General features: G+C 33.7%; 1 protein-coding gene across 17 annotated transcripts in view; it reads left to right on the top strand.

Annotated features, from left to right (window-relative positions):
- The window catches only part of hts (adducin 1-like protein hts), a 458,542-nt gene that overhangs the window by 414,541 nt on the left and 21,631 nt on the right, over positions 1 to 22,370 (top strand). For 10 of the 17 annotated variants that reach the window (XM_069823646.1, XM_069823641.1, XM_069823637.1 and 7 more), the window contains 4 exons: positions 1,864 to 2,010; positions 2,149 to 2,220; positions 3,858 to 3,920; positions 15,490 to 15,564. In XM_069823646.1, coding sequence (XP_069679747.1) covers positions 1,864 to 2,010; positions 2,149 to 2,220; positions 3,858 to 3,920; positions 15,490 to 15,564 — 357 coding nt within the window. Of the gene's footprint in view, positions 1 to 1,863; positions 2,011 to 2,148; positions 2,221 to 3,857; positions 3,921 to 15,489; positions 15,565 to 21,040; positions 21,074 to 22,370 lie in introns of all 17 variants that reach the window. The other 7 variants (XM_069823652.1, XM_069823651.1, XM_069823648.1 and 4 more) reach the window with 4 other exon arrangements.

Here is a 22,370-nt window from a genome sequence, read left to right as displayed (position 1 = left end):
TCTGGCATGTGTCTCATACATTGAGAACCATCACAATGCATTCCAGGAGTTCGTTAACATTGTCAGCAGGGCTGTAATATATACAACATTGTTAATTCTCCAAAAAAGAATCCAGAGGATTGAAGTTGGGATACCTGGGAAGCCATGGCCAAAACACCTGTTGTGGAAGTTTGTGCGTAAGAACTCTTGAACTGAGCAAGTTGGCTTAGATGGTAGTGTTTGAGACTCGCATTCGGGAGGTCCCAGGTTCAAACCCCGTGGCCTACCAGTCTGACTGGGTTTTTTTTTACGGCTTCCCTCAGTCACAAAGGCAAATGCCAGATTGAAAATTACATGCCATGATTCATCACCGCCTCAATCACCAATGTCATAAACATAAATCAAAATCTATAATAAGTACGTGAATACAATTGATTTACAACACACAATAGAAACAGGAACTCAATAATAGTAACAACAGCCTGCTGGTATACCCACAGATTCTAAAACACGCGATATGACCATAGATATTAAAGCATGTATAAATTAAACTTAACAGGTAGGCGGGAGACTCTTGAACATTCAAACAATGCTCTATCATGCATTTACTACAGCAGTTACTTTTCCAAGAAGGTACATCATGTGAAAGGTTGCATAGCTCATGTTGGAAAAATGATGGTACACATAACCATCAAGTCTGTCAGGTAAAAAATAGGTTGCAAATGGTACCAGATTTATACTGTTGGTGGTCACAATGATGACATATTTTGGAAACGGTTTGTTTCTGGATTTATGTTTAGACCTATGTTTACTGGGATTTTCTGCCTTGTTTCATTGCCCTTTAGTCACCCGTGCAGTTTGTACTTGTAATTTTGAAACATTTTGTATATATGACACTATGCTAATAAAAACACATGTAATGTAATGTTACTTTTTTCTGGGGTAGCCTATATGCTTTTGTATTTCAAATGTTTTTGTTGATAGTTGACTACAGGTTGTATTACATTGTAGTCATTCTCTTGCAATGCATGTAAATGATACAGTCTTTTAATAACTTTTAAGTGGACATTAAGTTGTTAATTTTTGCAACTTCGAAGAGATCTTTAGTATGTTCATTCTATTCGTAAAATATCCAGCCATTTGATGATGGTGATGAAAAAAAAAAATAATAATAATAATCATAATCATTATCATCATTATCATCATCATCATCATCATCATCATCATCATCATCATCAAAGTAGCCCATCTAGGCTATTGGTGCCTGGTCCCTTCAAAGTACATCTTTGGGACATCACATACATCCCAGCACCCCTCCCACATTTCAGAGTAGTCTGCAAGGTCCTTTTTTAGTGTCACCTTCAGCTACCTTTGTCCACAGTCTGAAATATCTTACCCTTTCAACGGTAATTTTAGCTTCGGTAAAAGCTAGAATTGAAGGGAACCAAATCTGAGCTGTACTGGGGTTAACAGACCTGGGTCATGCGATGTTTCGTCCCCCTTCTCCCTATTTAAAAAAAAACCACTGCACGAGTTGTGAAGAATAGATGCAATGTCATAACGAAACTGCCAATGATATTCCCACATTGCGGGTGTTTTCTTCTTACTGGATCCGTCAGCTGGAGTGGAGTGGAGCATAAACTGAATGTAGGGAAATTATACCAAAATTGGTACTTCATTCAGCAACTCGATTAAAATTTCTCTTAAAATATGACCAGATAAATGCTATAAATGGAGTTTCAGTGTATTATAAATAGCATAGAGTATTATATGAAATAACTCCCATGAATATTACATGAAATAACTGCAGTATCTGCGTCCTAATTCTGGTTAAAAAAACACAATATTTATCTTTCATAAGCAAATTGGTTGTCTTGTCCACAGTTGATGAAGACCAGTCTGAATCAGAACCTCTTTCATCATCACTCCAGAATAGCCGGCCGACTAATGATGGAAGTTTAGGAGCAATGAAATCTCCCCTTACATCACCTATGTCTGCAGCGAGTGAAACAGAAGAAGAGAGTAGAGATGGTAAGTGTGGTTCCTTAAGAGGTTTCAGGCTCACTGTTTTTGTCATTAGTATTTTTTTCCCCTATTTTACAGACATGCATATTTGATGACTTATGTTTTGTTACTTTTTGGTGTGTAGTTATGAATACTTTGTTACAGAGCCAAGAGTACTGCGGATAGAGACTAAACAGGTACCACGACCCAGCCAGGCCGAGGTTGTCCTCAGTGATGGTTAGTAGTTGCTGTGCTCTGGAGACAGGACATAAATTCCAGCTATAATAGTATAAGTGACCATTCGTTTAATGATATGAACCAGGGACTATTGGCAGGTTTTTGTATGCCGTAATTTAATGTTTATATTTCAGTGTTAACAGGGTTACTTCTGTTTAATATAGCACTGGTAAGTGATGCTAAATCTGATTTCAATAAGTTTTGTATAAGCATGGACAATGAATTTCGCTTCATAATTTGTTTTGCTAAAAACTTTGTTAGTGATATAGCTGATTAATGGCTGTGTGCATGAGGCAAAGAAAGGGAAATATGACAAATTCAATTTTTCGTATCTTTTCGTAATATTTTCACCTTTAAGAATCCAATCTTGCTATATCCAGTTCAGACTGTTCATATTACTGTATTTACTTGATTATAATACACATCCTTTTTGGCAAAATGTCGTCTTGAAAATTGAAATGCATATTATATTTGAGGGCATATTATATTCACATGCAAATGCCGAGACTCTAACAAATTTAAATTAACACTATTTGTGCTAGGAGATATTGCGGGAAACTGCTTATGGAAACAGCTATTGCGGATTCGTTTTTTTTTTTTTTTTACTACACTTTTCGTTGGTAATTTCATGTCCGTTATTAATACGAATATTATTTTTGACTATGGTAATGACTTAGAATCTTTTTCCTTTATTCTGAGATGTTTATAATCCTGCATCTTTAAATAAACCAAAAGAATTTATTAATAATTATTGATGAAATAGTGACATGACATTTGTCATTGTCAATTAGTGTTCTGACTTCAACCCAGACCTGTTAACTGGAAGTTCCAGTTATAATACAGCAAGTGAGGATGAATGTGATGTGTAGCTAGAGGTGAAGATACCTTTATAACCAATCTTGATGATATAATCTCGAGTAGTGTTTAGCACAGGTGCGTATTATATTCTAGTAAGTACGGTACATTTGTAGTCTATCACTTCGTGATTCTTACACTATATTACTAGAGAATTCAGTTAAAGTATACACTTGTATCACAAGATTAAGAGTCTTTTTACTTCTGTTAGCACATGTTTGACGACTGATACTGTTGTCCAAAATACTCATATTTCCTTTTGTTTTATTTTTCCCCTTTTATTTAGTAATCACTTAGAGAGGTTGATGTAGCATGCTTTTTTATTTTATTTGATGTGAAGTTAGATTGATTTAAATGCAAGTACCAAGCATAATATTGGTTTCTCTACAAGAGCACTTCATAATGGCAATACCTAATTGTGTATATTTATTTCTAGTTTTAATATTGTTTATGTATGTGATATTGCAAATCTTTTTAATTGAAAAGTAAAATTTTTATGCAGTTGGAACAATCTGAATCTTTTGTCATTGCCTACATAGTCTCCATAAAATTTATTTTTTAAATTATTAAATAAATGATTCTTCAGTATGTATAAATGTATTGAAAGACCTTTTTATGTTACTAATTAATTATAAATGTCAAGACATTTGCTATCAGTCATCAGTAATTAGATACATTCAGATTTGTTTGGTATTTGCAATTACATCATAGCATGAGAAAGCATGATATATCTCTAAGCTGATGTGTCGATGTGTATGTTATCATTTGTGTTTGTTTCAAAGCTGATTCTGATTTTCCTGACCCGAATGTGGAACGGTCCATGTCACTGCGCTATCCAGTTAAAGGTGAGCTTGTTTGTCTTTAATGCTATAGGTTCTCATTAGTCTTTCTGATTGTAGCCTAAGTCGGAATTCCTGTTTTTACTTGCAGAGGCACATAAGAATGCTAGATCTCGCTGTAATTTGGTCTCATGATACATGATATGTTTACCCTTTCCTTTTCTTACAGTTTATGTGTGTGTGGGAGGGAAAGGAGACGTAAATGTGAAAATATTTGGTCTTCCTTCTCTTACACACATCCTTAATATTTGTGAATGGAAACTCCCATCTCCCAATGATTGCCTTAATTTTGGCTATTAATCTTATGAAATATAACGTGAATAGAATAATAAGAACTTGACTTGTAAAAACACTAATAATTCACTAACAGTTTCATTTCAATCATAAGTTCTATTATCCCCTCTGAGTATATAAAAAAGAAATGTTACATATAATATAGTATGATAGTTTTCTCGCTTATTGTCTATAGCCATGAATCTTCATTATCATGAAGTACATGGTATTTGTATTTGAAAGTCGAGATTTTTGGTAGTGCATTTCATTTCAAGGATGCTACTTGAGAACAAATTTACTTTGTCTTCAATTTGCATTTGAAAATCCCTAAATACGAGTAAGAGGTTGGATATTTGTTAGATAACATTATTTTCGTTATGTGCTAAGTATTTGAAAGTCTACACTAACAATGGTTGTACATTAAGACTACTGAGAGCCTTCTTTTTTCTACATTTAAAATGCAATTATAACAATTTATTGCTTTGTTTTAAAACATTTAGTATTTTCGTAACTTTGTGATTAATTTGCTTACTAACTAATTAATTAACAAATGGTATGTTGCATGTTTTGGTTTTTCATGCAGAATACAGGGGTGACTAGAGGTTTAAAGAAAACTCACAACTTCATGAAATTACACATTTAATTCTGTCTGTTCACATTTATCTTTTAGAATTGTTCTTATGAGGCTAAAGAAGTATTACGAATATGTATTTATTTATATTCGTAAGTAGGTTCTAAGATACATTCTCCATTTTTTATTCCCAACATTTGTGTTGACGTTTAAGTACTATAGATTGTTAGGACATTTGTCAAATATCCTTACATAATTTCCAATCTGTATCTGATCTACTCGATTGCAGATATATTTCTTCCTATAATCTAGTTATTGTATATATATTTCTTCCTATAGTCTAGTCATTAACATATTGAACATAGATACTAAACAGTCTTGTTAAGAGAAACCTTTGAAAGTTGATGTAATTGATTTTTGGACCATTGCCTAATATAAATTTAACCTTGCTACCATATGCAAATTGTTAGTGATGCGTATTAACAACTATTGTTTATTATCATTGATATGAAAGGTGATCACTTTTCTAAACAGAAATAATTATGAAGAGCATTACATTGGGAGAAACAAATGACTGGAATCTTTTATTTAGTAACTTAGTTTTTTGGTTTACACAATAAAAAGTTTATTTATAGCTATGTTTACATCACTGATTGGAGGGAGTCTTAAAAAATACAGAGATTTACAACTACTAGACTAGCTGGCATTTCAGAAGGTGGTCGGCTGCTGTATGCACCATAGCATTTCTGGTATGTGATGTCACAAGCTTGTACAGTAGAATCAATCGGAATCAGTCTGTAACAAGTACTTCCCAAGTTTGTTTGTTCACGTGTTAGTGTTTCAATACATTGAATACGTAAAAGTAACATTTACTGTGTGTGTGCAAGATAAATAAATGGAAGAAGAGACTGTAAAAAGACAAATATTGCACAGGCAGGCGCGGAAAATAGTGTTTAAGGTGTATAATTATTTTAAAAACATTTACGAACAGAAAGCTGCTGCAATGTTGTCAACGCGCAAGAAATGACTGCAGAAGCATGTGGTGTGGGATTGAGAACTGTGCAAAGAATATTGTTAGTGAAGGAAAGAGGATTTCTTTGGTGTCATGCTTACAGTAATCAATTGCTAAGGTCATTATTGTCTTTTGATAGTTTAAATTCTCTTCTGTGCTATTTGTATTGCACGTGCGCGTGAAGTACAATGTGGCAATGTTGTATGCTGTCTTGCTCTCTCTGTCTCGACGCAAGCGCTAGCAGACGATCGCCTTCTGAATTGTCGTCGACTCTACTACTACTACATTAATAATTTTTAAATCATAGTAACTTTTCTGTTGTACTTAATCATACGAAATCAGAAGGAAAAATACTGTGATGTTGCAAAATATCAGTCTCGAAATTTTCATTAATATTAAGTTTTCAGAACTCCTTACACCGAAGAAGTAATTCCAGTAAGCTGTCTGTCTAGTGGATTCTTCTAAACTATTGAATTGATCTTGTTCGTATTTAGTAGCTGCGAATAAAGTTCATCCGGGAATAATGTGCATGAAATAATTGCAGAATTAATTACTTAATGAGTTATTAGTTGAACAAATAACAGGAAATGGCGGTTTTAACTGATTTTATTATTTTTTTTTTACATGAAAGGAAGCAATAAATGGAACTATATAAAAGTACACACAGTAGGTATGTGTCCAAAAATGTTTGTTATAGACATTAATTACTACTATGTATATAATTATATTTTCAGTCCTGTAAGAATTGCTTCTCAAAAGTAACACATCTTTAGCCACTATGGAAATATAGTAAATGTCTTATTTCCTATAAAATGATTTATGATCCACAGAACTATGCCTTCAGTATTAAGATTTACACAAGAATTTTAAAGCTTGAACATACCATGCGAATGGCTTTTAAAATATATTCTCAGAAGTCGTTTCTTGCCACAAAATAATTTAAAAGTCATGCAGAATTATTTGGGGTTGCTCTTTCTCATAGAATTGTTTGTCACTAGTTGCGAAAGACACCTTGTTATGTATGGACTCTTTCCCCCCCCCCCCTTCAATTAAAGATGGAGAGAGGGGAAGTTTCAATCTCGAAACACACACTGCTCTGACCACCTAAAGAAAAGAAAGGATACTTCATGATAATTTGTGAAATAAGATTTATAATACTACAAACCTATATGTATATATGCAGTTGGGAAATTTTTTACCAGGAAGTATAAAATTGTAGTGCTTCATAATGTAATTTCAAGTGACTGATATTCTATACCTGTTTACAGTATTTGTGTACAAAAGTATAGTGTTACAGTATTGTACAGGAATATTATGAATAAATGGAGTAACTTGAATTTAGGAAGTGGTACACAGATATCGTAAATAGTTAAAAGTTAGTCCACTTAGAAGTTCTTGTTCTCGCTGTCTTATTGATAGTACATTTATCTTGTATTGTTTGTTGATAAGTGATATAAAACTCTCCATTTCTGTCGTCTGTTTTACCATTGCATACTTTTCGATGTCTTGAAGATTTGAATTTCAATAATTGCCTACTTTGATGCATTTATGGCTTCCTTTGGCTTCCAGTAAATTCTGTAATTCTTTTCTACTTAATTGTTACCTGTAAACCACATTACTAATACCGAACGATTGAAACAAATTCACAATATTGATATTTTCTTCATGATGATGCTAATAATATGTTAATAGAATTTTATTTATTGACTTCGCATATTTATTCTTATGATCCTCATGATAGATTTAAGTATATGGGGTGGCCCACTTAACTCTTTCACTTCCGGTAGTGTGTGAAATATTTAAAATATATACAAACCGACAATTACAAGTTAAATTACATCAAATGGGACATCTGATATAAGTAATGTGTTTTTTCTACTTGAAGTAATTTTCGAGATATTATAATCAACTTTCTACGTATATCACATTTCCCTTTCGATGTAATTTAACTTTTAATTGTCAGTTTGTGTACATGAAATATTTCACAAGCTCTCAGAAGTGAAAGAGTTAAGTGGGCCTCCCTGGATAAAAATTAGGATATTACTACTTAAGACTCAACTCAATTGAGATCCTGAAGTAACGAGTTTTCTTTGACTTCGAATCTTTTTCATTTTATGTTCCTTTTCTTTTTTCTCTCCCTAAGAATTTGCCGGCATGAATTTGCCTTTATTCAGATAGTCCTGTCTTTCAATGCACTTACGTTACAGGAACTTGAGAGACAGTGTATACTGTATAGATATATATCAGAAGGGGAAAGCCATATTTGTGCTGTATAAATTAGTTTGTTGCAAAGCATGATTGTTACACTCATATAACCACATGAAAGTAAAAAGAGCTATATTTCTTATTGTTCTAATAAGATGTAAATGTGTCCTCAGCACACGCTACAAAGGCATGGAAGAAGCCAATTAAAAAATTAAACAAATTTACAGCTTTATTGATTTGACTTCCTTTTTGTATACAAATTGTATGCCAGTCTTGGACAGCATCCAAACGTAGTTTTGTATAATAAATGTTCAGATTAATAGTTATAAATAATTCATATTCTTCATTGGTTTAAGGGTCTTATAAGATTGTTATATTGCACAAATAATAGGTTTGGTTTTATATGAACAAATTCTCACATACTGTGCGTAATTTCATGTAATGAAAAGTTTAATGTAGCTGCACTAAAGTCGTAGGATACTGGATACACTGAAATACAGAGTGAACCATAAGTAATGTCATTAATTTCAGGGGTCATTCTTTGAGATATTTCAACAAAATGATACAATTTTGCTCGTTTTTGCTTCCTTTTCGAGATAAAAGTTGTTGTATGTGAAACATTTCATAGTGTGTTTTGGGAAAGCCATTGATCTAATTCTCAATACGCCCAGTCAATTTAAGAGAGCAGTGTATTATAATAATAAATGATTTAAATAATTTTAGTTTTGTCCTTTAAATGTGCAAAAATTTGATCCAACAAATATAGCTTTTCATTTTGAAAAGGAATTTTTAAAACATTACATTTGTTCTGATCAAATTTCTGCATATTTAAAGGACAAAACTAAAATTCTTCAGTCATTTATTATCATAATATACTGCTCTTTTAAATTGGCTGAGCTTATTGGGTATTAAATCAATGGCGTTCTCAAAACATGCTTTGAAAAATTTCATATAAGACAATTTTTATCCAGAAAGAAAGCAAAATTATGTTAAAACTTTTTTAGTTTGAAACATCTCAAAGAATAACCCTCTGAAATTAATGACATTACTTACGGTTCATCCTGTATACTAAGAGACAAACTACAAAACTACAGAGAGGGAGAGGGATAGAAAAGTCGTCCACATCAAAATATGCATTCATGTTAATTGTATCAGAGTTATTTTAATTGTATCTTCTGCCACAGTATGACACTAGACTGCTGACAAACAGTTTTATTAGAATCTCTATCTATTGTGTGATGGCCATAATATGACGTTTGTGGTATAGATTTGTTCATGAAGAAAGTAAAATGTCGTTTTTCCAGCAACAACGGATTTTCAAACATTATTTTGCCAGTCATTTTTGTGCATGTATTACAGACGATTTCCGTCGGAAATATACTGATTTATAGAGTCCTTAACTATTCAATTGGACTATATTTTGCAGAAAAGAACAAACCCACAAACAAATTTAATGTCCCTCAGTTTATGTATAATGTGGGTTGGTTCCTTACTGCAAAATGTGGTCCAACTATAACCAGAATAATAAAATGTTTGCGGGAATATGGCTCAGTTGCAGCCAGGAAGAAATCTGACAGACCAGCCATTTTGACCGAACTAGCTGATGTAGATAGAGCATTGCAGCATTCTCCTTAAAAAAAAAATCTCAGGAGACTTAACAGCATAATCACTAATCACACTAATCACGAAAATTGTATGGCAGTGCTCAGAAAGCTATGAAGGAGTTGCATCTTTGCATACTAAGTTTGCAGTGTGCAGGATCTGGTGAAGTATGATATAAACTCGGTGGCTATGTGAACAGTCAAAAGAATAGGATTTGGTCCTCCAAAAATCCACATGTGCATGAAGAGCACTCCCCCCCCCCTCCCCCCCGGTAACCATCTCATTTCTGAAGGATTGTGGTCCCCACAATCGCCAGATTTGTTACTCGTAGGATTTTTTTTTTTTCCTCTGGGGTATCTTAGGGTAATGTCTATAAAAGTAATCCACATGCATTGGATGACCTAAAGAGCATCAGTTTACATTTGCTTCACAAGCTGGCATCAGAGATGGTAAAAGAGTTCGTATGTGCACTTGTGAACAAGAAGGCAATTTCGAACATAATTTTGGAATAATATGTTTTAAGTATGAATTTTGATAGCTGCTGTATTTTGTGTATTTTATGCAATAATCTAGCAAAATATGATTGTTTACTGTGATGTGCGCGACTTTTTGGATCACTCTGTATTTTTTATCTTGAAGTCCAAACTTTATTTTCAGATGTTTTCTTTCTCTTTTCGATTACGTAATGAGGTTATATTCTAAAAATAAAACATTCCTCATTGTTTACTTTTGTTATTTGTATTGCATAACGTTGCAATACTTCCTTAGTACAAGCTGTGTGCAGCAGTGTATTATAAAATTGTCGAGTTCCTCGACTCTATTATAGTTACACACATCCAGGTTGCTTCTTCCTTATACAATGTAGACTAATATCGGTTTTAAAATACAAGAAAATTCAGCAATAAAAAATAATTAAATTAAGAAATGTTGGAAATTTAAAGGTTCTAATAGGGGCTGTTGCAGTGCCACTTGTTACATAAGTTATTACGTAATGAATTTATGTTTGCTGATCTATAGAGATGTTCGTCCAATATGAAACAGTGAAAATACTCTGTAAATATAAACCATGTGGATAGCTTGATATGTTGGAAGTTGAGAATTGTGCTATAAAGTTACATAAAACATTGCTGGGAATGAACATAATGAACTACATACGAGGTCTGATCAAAAAGTTTCAAGACAGTTTTAATATAAAAACAATGGACATACTTACAGGATAACTAGTGCTTGTCTCCTTCAAAGTACTCTCCTCCTGATGTAATGCAGATCTGTCAGCATCCCTGCCACATTTAAAAGCACCTTTGGAAGTCACTTTCCTGGAGACTGTTTACTTCCCTTGTCGCATTCTCTTTAATGGTAGGTATGTCATTGAATCTACGCCCTCTCAGTTTCATTTTTAATCGAGAAAACAAGAAAAAGCCTGTGGGAGCCAAATCTGACGAATAGGGAGGATGGTATAATGCAGTTTTTTTGGGGAGGGGGCAGATGTTCTTGGATGAAGAAGGCACAATTGGCTGGTGTATTGTCATGGTGGAGGATCCAACTCGTCTCACTTTCTTGGGCCAAGGGAAATTTGATGACTTCCATTGTGAGAATTGAGCCTTTGTTTCTGGATCACACCCATACATCCATGTCTCATGACCAGTTATGATACGTGTCAAAAAGTTTTGCCGTGAGATTTTTCAGTTCTTCGCACACATGACAGACAATGGCCTTGTGACTCACTGATGCCAACAAAAGGCTTGCAGCTGATCTGTTAGTCCCAGGAGGTTGCGGTTGGGAATGCAGCTTTAGGAAACCTCCCTCCCTCAACTGCTAGCAGTAGCAGGTAGCTAGCGCAACCGGTCTTTTCAGGGGTAACCATGTCTTGAAATTTTTTGATCAAATCTCGTATGGGATTCTAGGGTGAGACTAAGACTAATGATTTCACGATATTACAATTTGTAAATGAAATATTTTACATTATTTTGATATAAATTTTCGATTTGAAAGTTTAGAAAATATAAGTGGATTCTAGATTCGATGATATTTAGATTATAAAAGGAATTAAATAAAAATGTCTAAATTGATACAGGAGTACTAAATACGAAACATTACTTACATTGCTCTATAAATTTTTGTATACTGCTTTCACCGTTAGGTTGCTGATGGAAGTCGTCAAAAGTAAATGCACAGTCGAATGTGGTATTGATAGTGTTCTCATTGTGACTTCTACATAAGCTATGTGGCCTTCGGGTAAAGGGAATATGTCAAAATTTGGCCAAAATGAGTTATACTACTGGGTTCAAAAAGTTCCCGGAATTTTACTACCATTTTTCGTATTAATATATAACAAGGGATATTATACATTTGTTTTGTTGGTAATATTCATGATGTCATTTCCTTAAAGTTTGTTGATAATGGCGATTGTTGGTTTTGAGTTTTAGGCAATTGTTTATCATAGTGTTTTGTTTGTTTGTCGCATTTTGTAATTATGTCCACAGAGCAACGTACAAACATCAAGTTCTGTGTTTTGTTACACAAAACTCCTGCAGAGACTTAAGATTGTTGGAAGAAGCATATGGCGAAGCAGCAATGAAAAAAACTCAAGTGTATGCCTGGCATAAACGCCGCGATAGCATCAAAGATGACGTACGCAGCGGCCGACCAACAACTGCAACAAATGAAGCAATCGCTCAGCGTGTGCATAATGTTGTGAGGGACGACCGACGTAAAACCATAAAAGAGATAGCAGCAGAGGTCGGAATATCAGTCGGAAGTGTACACGATGTTCTTCACAAGCATCTCAACATGCATTACGTGTCTCAGAAGTTAGTTCCGAAAATGTTGTCGGCAGAACAGAAAGAAACGAGAATGACTCTTGCTGGGGACATGATCAGTATAGCTGATGAAGATGGTGATTTCTTAAACAAAATTATTGCTGGTGATGAAACTTGGTGCTACTTGTACGACCCAGTCCCTAAACGACAGTCATCTGAGTGGAAATCGAAAACATCTCCTCGGAAGCAACAATTTCCTAGGGACACTTCCAAAGGCAAAGTTATGTTGGAAGTTTTCTTCGACTCTCAGGGTCTTATCCACCATGAGTTCATTCCAGAAGGTCGTACTGTAACGAAAGAATTGTGCGTAGAAATCCTCCGTCGCTTCCGGGACGCAGTGAGAAGGAAACGTCCAGAAAAGTGGGTAGAAAACAACTGGTTCCTTATGCATGACAATGCACCTGCTCATCGTGCATCTTGCCAGGCACAACATAACTGCTTTTGATCATCCACCATACTCTCCTGATCTCTCACCACCTGATTACTTTCTGTTTCTCCGTCTGAAAAGTCATCTGAAAGGACGGAGATTCAATGCTGAAGAGGTTATCGCAAACGCGACGAGAGCACTAAGATGGGTTTCACAAAATGGCTTCCAGGTCTGCTTCCAGGAACTCTACACGCGTTGGCAAAAGTGTGTTTTTGCGGAAGGCAACTATTTTGAAGGGAATGCTGTAGAATAGTGTTTAAGGTACGTTGTTTCTATGATACTAGCAAATTCCGGGAACTTTTTGAACCTAGTATGTATATACTGTTATAATCCTGAAAGCGCATTCCTTAGTTGGGTAAGGGAAACAAGAGATATCTCTTAGAAATTCTTAAATCCACGTGTGTAAAAGAACATAGAACTCTAATGTAATAATTTGATTTGAGTGAAAGGAAATATGTAAACTTATTTCCTTATGCACAATTTGTTGGCATTAAATACAGAACTTATTTCTCTTTTCCCATTCTGCAATTTTAAAGTACTGTATAATACACCACATTATATCCTTGCTTGCATATATGATGAGTGCAGGATTTAAATTGATGAATTTTAGCACCTACAGCAAATTGTTTCATGAACTGAACATTGCTATCAAATAGAATTAGATATCTGTCATGCATGTGGTAAGTTAAAAATGCAAATAAGTATCGCAAAAAGAGATGAAAAAATTGTCTTGGAACAAACACTAGTTGAGCATCACCGGACTGCTGACAAGGCTTACATATCAAAACCTTCTGACAAGGAAACTGCTGCCGCTACAGATATTATGGTTGTGTTAACATTCGACATGCAACAATGTCTTCCCACATTTCTACTTGAAACTTCTGTTGCAGATGCAGACATTCAATCTTATTATTCATGATTGTAACTCAAGTCAGGCCTACTGTTACATATGGTGTGAAATTGATGCAGGAAGAGGAGCAAATCAAGTAGGCTCATGTGTAGCCAAATACCTCTTCAATTTGCCATACACTGTGAAGCATGTTGTTATGTACTCAGATACTTGCGGGGGGGGGGGGGCAGAATAAAAATAGCCACATGGTAGCAATGTGCTTGTCTGTACTAAAAAACCAAGGTAACATTGAATTATTGCATCACAAGTTCTGGTGCCTGGACACACAAAAATGGAATATAATATGATTCAGATCATGCTCAGATAGAAAAAAGATAGAAAATAAGTGGAATGTCCAGCAATCATCCACATGATTGAATGCAACTTGTCAGAGGAACAGAAGAAAAAAAATATTTAAAGTGATACAGATGAAGCAGACAGATTTTTACCAGTATTCTGTTCTTCAAAGATGCCTTGCAAATGAAGAAGGAGAATGGTGAAAAGTTTATGTGGAAAAATGTGAAATGGCCTCAATTTACTCAAGAAAATGGGATTATGATGTATAAAGAGTGTTGGACGCAGCAGCCAGTACCTTTCAAATCATGACTTAGACGAAGAGGACAGGCAAGAACTCACCTACTACCTAGGTTTGCATATGATGCACCTCTTCCAATCTCAGAGAAGAAAAAGAAAGATCTCTTGGAACTGCTTCCGTTAATCCCTACTGTATTTCATGGGTTTCATCAAAGTCTTCACACAGTGTATATGAGAGATTTGGACCCTGATATCATGAAGAAATAGAAGATAGACAAGATACATAAATATAGAAACAAAACTTCATAAATTTATTTTTATTGCCTCATTTATTTATAAATCCATTTGTCTCATTTTCATGTAACCCCTTTCTCTGTTTTGTCACCATAATGTATCATGTAACAGATGGTGTAATTTAGTAAAAGGACAACAAAATATCACATACAGTTATGACACTAGAATCTTGTTTTATGATTATCTATTCAAAATTCAGTTTGCATTATTTAATGAAATGTGTGAAGGGAAACATCTACTACAGAAAGTAGTTTTGTGTAGAAAGGAATAACGTGTTTCATGTTCAAAACATTTTGAAAATAAATACTTTAAAAGTTATTTTTCTTGTATACCATTTAGAATATTCTAATAGTTGGTGTCATGAAAAATTGCAATAAAAATTATATCACTGATTTACAACAGTTGTTCCAACTTTAAATCTCATTTTTCACAAAACATGTCTTGAAGACATATTCCTCTTTACCCGAAGGCCACAGATTTATATTCACATGTTGTCAGTCAGGCATTCCTGCCAAAGAGAATGCTCTAACCTTAACTGTACTGTTCAATAAGAATAAAAGCATGGAACTACGATTGGGGTGTAGTTGGTTTTGGAAATTGCTCTTTTACCTGCTCAGAATAATTGTTATTTTAGATCAGGTCGTTTCAAAAGAACTGTTCAATTTCTTTCCTTATCTTTAATGTAGAGCAAAAGATTTCTGACCACCAGTATTGTGCAGTTTTATTATCTTCGTAATATTGAGCAATTCGTAAAATAATTGCATTTCATCATCAATAGCAAATGTTGACACACACAAAGTATCTGTTTCTGAATTGTAATTTTGTAGAACAGTGGAGATGGGTTATATTACTACTCTCTCATATTTCATGTGGTTATGAGGCGTTTTCATTGTTGTTGCTTGCTACTGCATGATGTCAGTCTCGCATGATATATTGTTACTTGCTCTAGCTCCAGAAACTGCAGATGATTCAGGCCAATTTAGACGCTCATGGTCCCTGGGACGTGACAAGATCAAGCAGAAAGGTAAGGTTATTATTTCATTCCTGGTGTTTTCGTTCCTCCCTCACCTTAGGCCAGGATGAGAATGAAAACTGATGTAATTATGTACCTTTCTGCTTCTTATACTGTTGTGTACATAGCGTAAGATAGAGCATCATTGTGAAATTGTGTCCAGATTCTTGTTATTCTTGAATGTGTAATTATTTGTTTTAACATATAGTAACGCCTCAGGACAGTGCAGAAAATATTTTATTTTAGTGGGCTTGGTTAATACTTGTCCATTATTATTTAATTAAATAATTAATCGGGATGTCTTACAAGTCCGTGCTTATATTTTTGAAACTTCTTTATTTTGCAATTATAAAATACATTTCTCTGTTTTTAGCCTACTTTCCTTGATAAGAAATACAAACTCGCACTTTTTTCCTCTCTCCACAGAGTTAATTTCTTTTGGACAGTGTGTGGATGTGATAGCATTCAGTCCCTTCCAATGTGATATTACATTTTTGGGAATGAATGAAGAATATGAACAGATGATATTTAGTTTAAGTATATTGTGACATTTTTTGATTGAAAACGTGTTTATATTACGAAAATTTAAATCTTAGAAGTAACCATTGGGAAAATTATAGGCCTAACAGTTTATAATTACTGAAAAATTGCATTTTTATTTACACCTTTCTGGCTGATCGTATAGTTCACATTAGGTTTAAAGTATACAGATGCAGTTAAGGGCAATGGTTTTTTTTAAGTCGAAAAAAGTCTTTAACATGATTTCTTTTGATAGGAAAGAGGAATGTAACCCAAGTTGTAAATTTGACATGTAGAAGACCCTCTTGCTGAATGAGGGGAAAAGTTGTAGACAAAATTTACTAATAATTTCCTGTCCACTTGAAAATAACTTCTGTTAGCCACCATTATTTCCGCTATTTGGTAATCAGACATAATGAATTCTGTCTTACAGATATCCATCTCAGAATTCTTTACATTGCCAGACTAGTATAGTCCAGGAAATTATTCCTTGTCCATATTTAGAGGCTTTAGAAAACAACCATTATCCCTGTATAGTTCTGTACATGATAGTGAGATAAGTGTATTGCTACGAGGAAAGTAGGCAGAAAAGTTCGTATTTTTGCCTCTTGTATTGTTTTATACTTGCAACAGTGAAGTCACTTGTCAGGGAGACTACACATTGGCATTTTGTCAGACATCCTGTATTCAAATATAATTAGTGTTGTATTATAGTTGATTCTGTAGTATGAAGTATACAAATTATGTTTTCGTTTTATCTGGACCATGTTTCTTTTTCGTGCTACTGTACACTTCACTGTTTCGAGTTAATATATCAGTGTTGTTGAGTTAAACATTCCTGGTTGATAGTGATGAGGAAGGAAACTTGGGAGTCGAGTTCTACAGTTAACTCTTGATTATCACTTCAATATCAGAGTTTTAAAAGTATGTAAATAGTATTATATGTAGTATATTCATCTTTCTTTTCGCCCTCTTTGTAATATATGTCTCTCTATAATTATATACTTACTGGGTGTTGTTGGTAGCAGTTCTCAAAGTAGAAAATATTAACATTCTTTCATTCTTCAAGTAATCAACGTCTTTGACCAGTTTTAATGTAATGTTGGACAGAAATAGGGAACAGTTTAATTTTAAATTATCTCTTCCTGGTATCTTTAAAGCCAACTAGACATAATTTATGTCACATTTCTGATGATGCATTTTTAGCAGGTCTTTTCCTCCTTTTCCTTTCTCAGAATTAACATATCGCAAGATACTAACATTTAGGTTCTGGCTGCCTTCTTTTATTTACTTTTTGTTGTTCCATAAATATGGAATGAAAAATTCATTACCGGTATGTGTAACAGGTTGAAATTACCTTAAGATTAGTTTAATAATAAATTGGATTTCGTTCATTAGCATTGATAACATTTAAGAAACAAGGAGACTTCTGTATAATATTTAATAAGCAAAATTAGCTGATATTTATGGAAGTAAGCACTGGTTTAAAAAAATCGCAAAATTCTCTGTTGAGTTTGGTTTTAAAGATACTAAACATAAAAAACCAGTGCTTCATGTAACATATTGTAATCCTTATAGCAGTAATATATTAACAAGGACAGTATTAATTTAGAACATTGTCTTTCTTAAGTTATTTCATCTGTATAAATGACACAGAGGACAAATATCATGAAACATTACTCTATGGACTTCCAAAGTCGAGTTTCCAGAATGCGAAATCTATGACACTTTAATGTCCTGAGGGACCAGACAGATCACTGATAATATATCGGAATATTTTACCTGAGATTTTATTTTTATAGTTACACTTAATGTTTTGTCGTACAGAAATAACAGAAATTTACATGAACTGAGATTCTCCCCAAACCATAAGTTCGGAGAAGGGAAATGTTTAAGTTTTCCATCCAACTACATTTTTGAGTATTTGTAGATGTTATAGAATAAAATAACACACTTTTCTTTATTATCATTTTTCAATGAAGTATAGAGTATGTGACACTTCAATGATATTTTTTTTAACTGTTTTCGTACACTTTGGAAATAAACTGGGTTGTTCAGATAATGTAGGTGACTGAGACAATGTCAGTGGCATATCAGAAAATTTGGAAAGCTCATATGCCGTAATAATTCAGGGAATTTTACTTATTAACAAGTCATCTCTTCCCTAAGTCATGCAGACTGTTACCAGTTTTAAATTGAAGAAAGTGAGAAATAAAAATAGAGTAATTAAATTGAAAAATGTTGGAAATTAATGGCCTATCTAATAACGTGACTTTTAATTTTCCAGAGACTGTCATGACACCTGTGGACACTATTAATAACTGTTTTTATACATTGTGGGTCCAGATTTGTCGGTATTATGTTAATGAAAATTTTAGGTACGTTTGACTTTTACTGAATTGTTACACTATTAAGAGGAGTACTTAAATCCAAAATAAACTTTCACTCATAAAGACTTTAAAGACAACAGATTCATAATATTATGACGAAAAACATTAATTACTTGCCAGTAAAAGACACTTTATCCTTGCCACTCTAATTCCAGATAAATTAATTCATTTTATAGGGTGAAGCCAGATGCCTACACCTCTTGAACATGCTATATATAATAAGAGTAGGAATTATGGAATCTGTCACATGGAAACATGTATGCAGAGTGTAAATACCTTTGAACTAATGTTGCATAAAACTTAATAATGAATATCGGTATCACATAACTAAGTATCAGATTTCATATTTCTTGTTTGTAGTGAAACATTTGCAAGTTTCAATTCAGAATCAGACCATGTAAAATTGATTTAGTGAGCAGTTTTAATGATATAGATTCGGTATTTACATATAAAAATAGTCCACAAAAAAAATTTACTTACCTGAGATGAAAATTGTGTTTTCTATTGTAATAGCCCGTATAATTATTATCATATGGAATACAGTCGAGTCCACACCTGTGGAGTAACGGTCAGGGCATCTGGCCGCGAAACCAGGTGGCCCGGGTTCGAATCCTGGTCAGGGCAAATTACCTGGTTGAGGTTTTTTCTGGGGTTTTCCCTCAACCCAATACGAGCAAATGCTGGGTAACTTTCGGTGCTGGACCCCGGACTCATTTCACCGGCATTATCACCTTCATTTCATTCAGATGCTAAATAACCTGAGATGTTGATACAGCGTCGTGAAATAACCCAATAAAAAAAAATACAGTCGACATCGATAATAATTCGCTGTAGTCAAACTTCCTTGAAACATTGAAAATAGCGGATTATCAAAAAATATATATATATTATTATTATTATTATTATTATTATTATTATTATTATTATTATTATTATTATTTAAAGTCCAGTACAAGTTACTCTGATAGGTTTAATTACTAAAATACACATCAAAATCAAGTGCAGAACGTGAAACAGTGCAAAACATTTTGAAACTTTACAGTATAATAGTACAGTACTGCAATGGAATAGAAGCTTAAAACAAGAAACAAAAGTTTTATCGTAAAGCACTTAAATTTCGAAAAAATAATCTGTTAATCTCCCCCTCTCTCCTCATAGAGGATTGTTTTTTTGTTTTTGTTTTTTTTTTCTCTGAATTTAGGACGCAAATTACTTCAGAGGAGGGAGAGAGCGTAAATTGAGTAAAAACAGAAGTGATGATTCTTCGCCACTTCCTCGTCCAAAAAGGATCGCGAATTGCCTGCAAAGCGAATTATCAGGAGTCAACTGTATTGCAAAAAAATATACAGTCCCTTGTTTATGCATTCTGCTTCATCAACTATGCTCCAGTGATTCTCGTAATATAAAATTGAATTGGTTTCCAGTTACGAACATTGTGCAGCCTAAAAGCGATGTAACCATGCACATTTAATAAATAACGAATGCTTATATTTTGTGGCAGATTCGCTGATTAATTACCAACCTATAACTAGTTAAATTAATGACTAATACAATCCTTATATCATTTTACCAGTGTTTCCTGAGTACAGCTCAAACATTCATTCCAATGATATGTATTGTCAGGTCAGGCAATGCAGCTGCCTCTGCCCATTTCGTTCTGCTCTTTAATTTTTGTCATATGGTATCTCAATTCAGAATTAAAGAATGGGAATTGTTAATTGGTTGCATAAAAGAATCATCTGTTAAGTGATTAAACGAGTTGGAGAGAAGTCCACTTCTTCGCTAGTGATTTATACAATCATAAGCAATACAGCTATCTTCAGCCGTCAAATTGGACCTGCTAAATGTGCAATTGACATTACATGACGTGTACACATGTGAACATTTTTCTGGTACATGGTTTTGCAGTTCTTATGCACACATGTTTAAAATTGTCTTCAAAATCGGTTTAGCGAATTGCATACCATTTTCAAAGCACAGTAAGCAGTGCACTTATAATTATTGTAAAGACATTTGTTGCAAGTGGACATCCCACAGGAAGAGAAATAATTAAATTGATTTTTTTTTCTTAGCAGGAACTGTCCCTGACTTGGCATTTATAATATATTTTTTAACATTCTTAAAATTTACATTGTCGTTATAAAACATTTACTTTCTACATCCAGTTATAGTCATAAATTTAGAATGTGCATCTTTGTTGTGTTTAATATCATACAGAACTGGTCAAAGATTAGTGTATAGTATTATGGATGTTAATATATAGTGTATCTGTAACTAGTACCACATGCTGTTTATAACTTGCATATTGTAACTAAATTAGCTTGACAAGCTGTTAAAAAGTTAGTCAACCAATCATTCTTTTTTTTTTCCTAATTCCAGTAGTTTACTGGAGCAGTGATTAGTAGATATATTGTTTCATACTCACCTGTAATTTAGTCCCAGAAATACTTCCACCTTCATTAGCAGTCATGGGAGAAATGGAAACAAGACTCCCCATGTTTTGTCATGGATAATTAAGAGTTGACTGTGTTGTAAATAATGTATGAGGTGGTCACCGTCGTTGTATTATTGTTTTACAGTGTGACACCACCACAGCGGTGTGTGGGAGAAAGGTACACACTTGCTGCTGCTTATTTTTTTGCCTTATTTAAGTTTTGTCTCCTCTATCTGTTTCCATTCCACTTCCCCATCCAGTTTTTCTTATGTTGCATTGAACATACTATTGTAGATTAGTGTATAGTAATAGGTGATTTATAAGGATATAACACTGTATAAGAGAGCAGTATCAGATGGTCCCTGGAATCAGTAAACCCTGTTTCAGTAAAGAATCGTCTACAATTGGACTGCAGAAATCCATAGACTTCACACATTACTGTGATTTCTGCTAAGATATATATCCATTTTTATTAGGTCACTAATATTTTTATATCTATTTCTTTTGAGATTTGGTCAGTATTTTGATATCATTCTTTTAACATACTAGGTTTGAAGTTTTCAGCATTTTACATAATAGCAAAGCCAGGGAGATTGCTGAATGCATATTTATTGGAAGATTATTGGACTAATTTGCAGTTGAAAGTATTGCTGAAGCAGGGTAGATGTTCTGATATGTGAAATTGAAAGACAAAAATGCTGGTTTTTGTGTCTTCTAGTCTCTGCTTATATTCAGGAATGACATGATAAGTTTAACTTTTGCCTGAAATCGGTGTATCCATTATTGGCATGATTGTGCAACTCTGCTTACTGTCATGTTTCATTTTATGATTACAATGAATGCATTACAATATATACGGTATATGGAGGTTTTTTTGTAAGTTGAGTCTGTGATAGTGTGAAAGGTGGTTGGTTATTCTGTTGTAATTGTATTAGTCATAAATGTGATAATGCATTCCAGTATTTTGTAGTTTTTAAAGCATTTTTTTTTGTAGTTGTAAATGTAAAGTTCGTTCAGTGGTTAGATTTATGTAGTGCCTTTGATCTATACTTTGTTATGGAAGTAGCTGTTGGTTTTATTTTCAGATAAAGGTTAACTATTTTTGTGTATTATAACAGTTCTCAGATCACTCATGTGAGAAAAATTACTAGTTGAATCTGCTAATTTGGTAGTTGCAAGGTTAGAGTGATATACTTATTTCAAATTATACTCAGTGTTGGAGAAATAAATGCAAATATTTTGACAAGTGATGAAATCAGTACAAATAAAAATAAAAATCGTCTGGAAATCTTTTCTTAATTCTGTCAGTTCAGTAATTAGCGGTATATCAATCTAATATGTTTCTCGAATGAATATAACATATAAACACTTGCAAGATAAGGCTGTCTTCAGAAAAGGATAGTATCCTTTGTTGCCCTCTTGAAGAATTTCAATGGATCTGTTGTTCTCCGTTTATTTACCTAATTACATTACTA

The sequence above is a fragment of the Periplaneta americana genome, chromosome 4 (genome assembly GCF_040183065.1).
Source record: "Periplaneta americana isolate PAMFEO1 chromosome 4, P.americana_PAMFEO1_priV1, whole genome shotgun sequence".
NCBI lineage: Eukaryota > Metazoa > Arthropoda > Insecta > Blattodea > Blattidae > Periplaneta > Periplaneta americana.
This window is presented reverse-complemented; position numbering and strand designations above follow the sequence as displayed.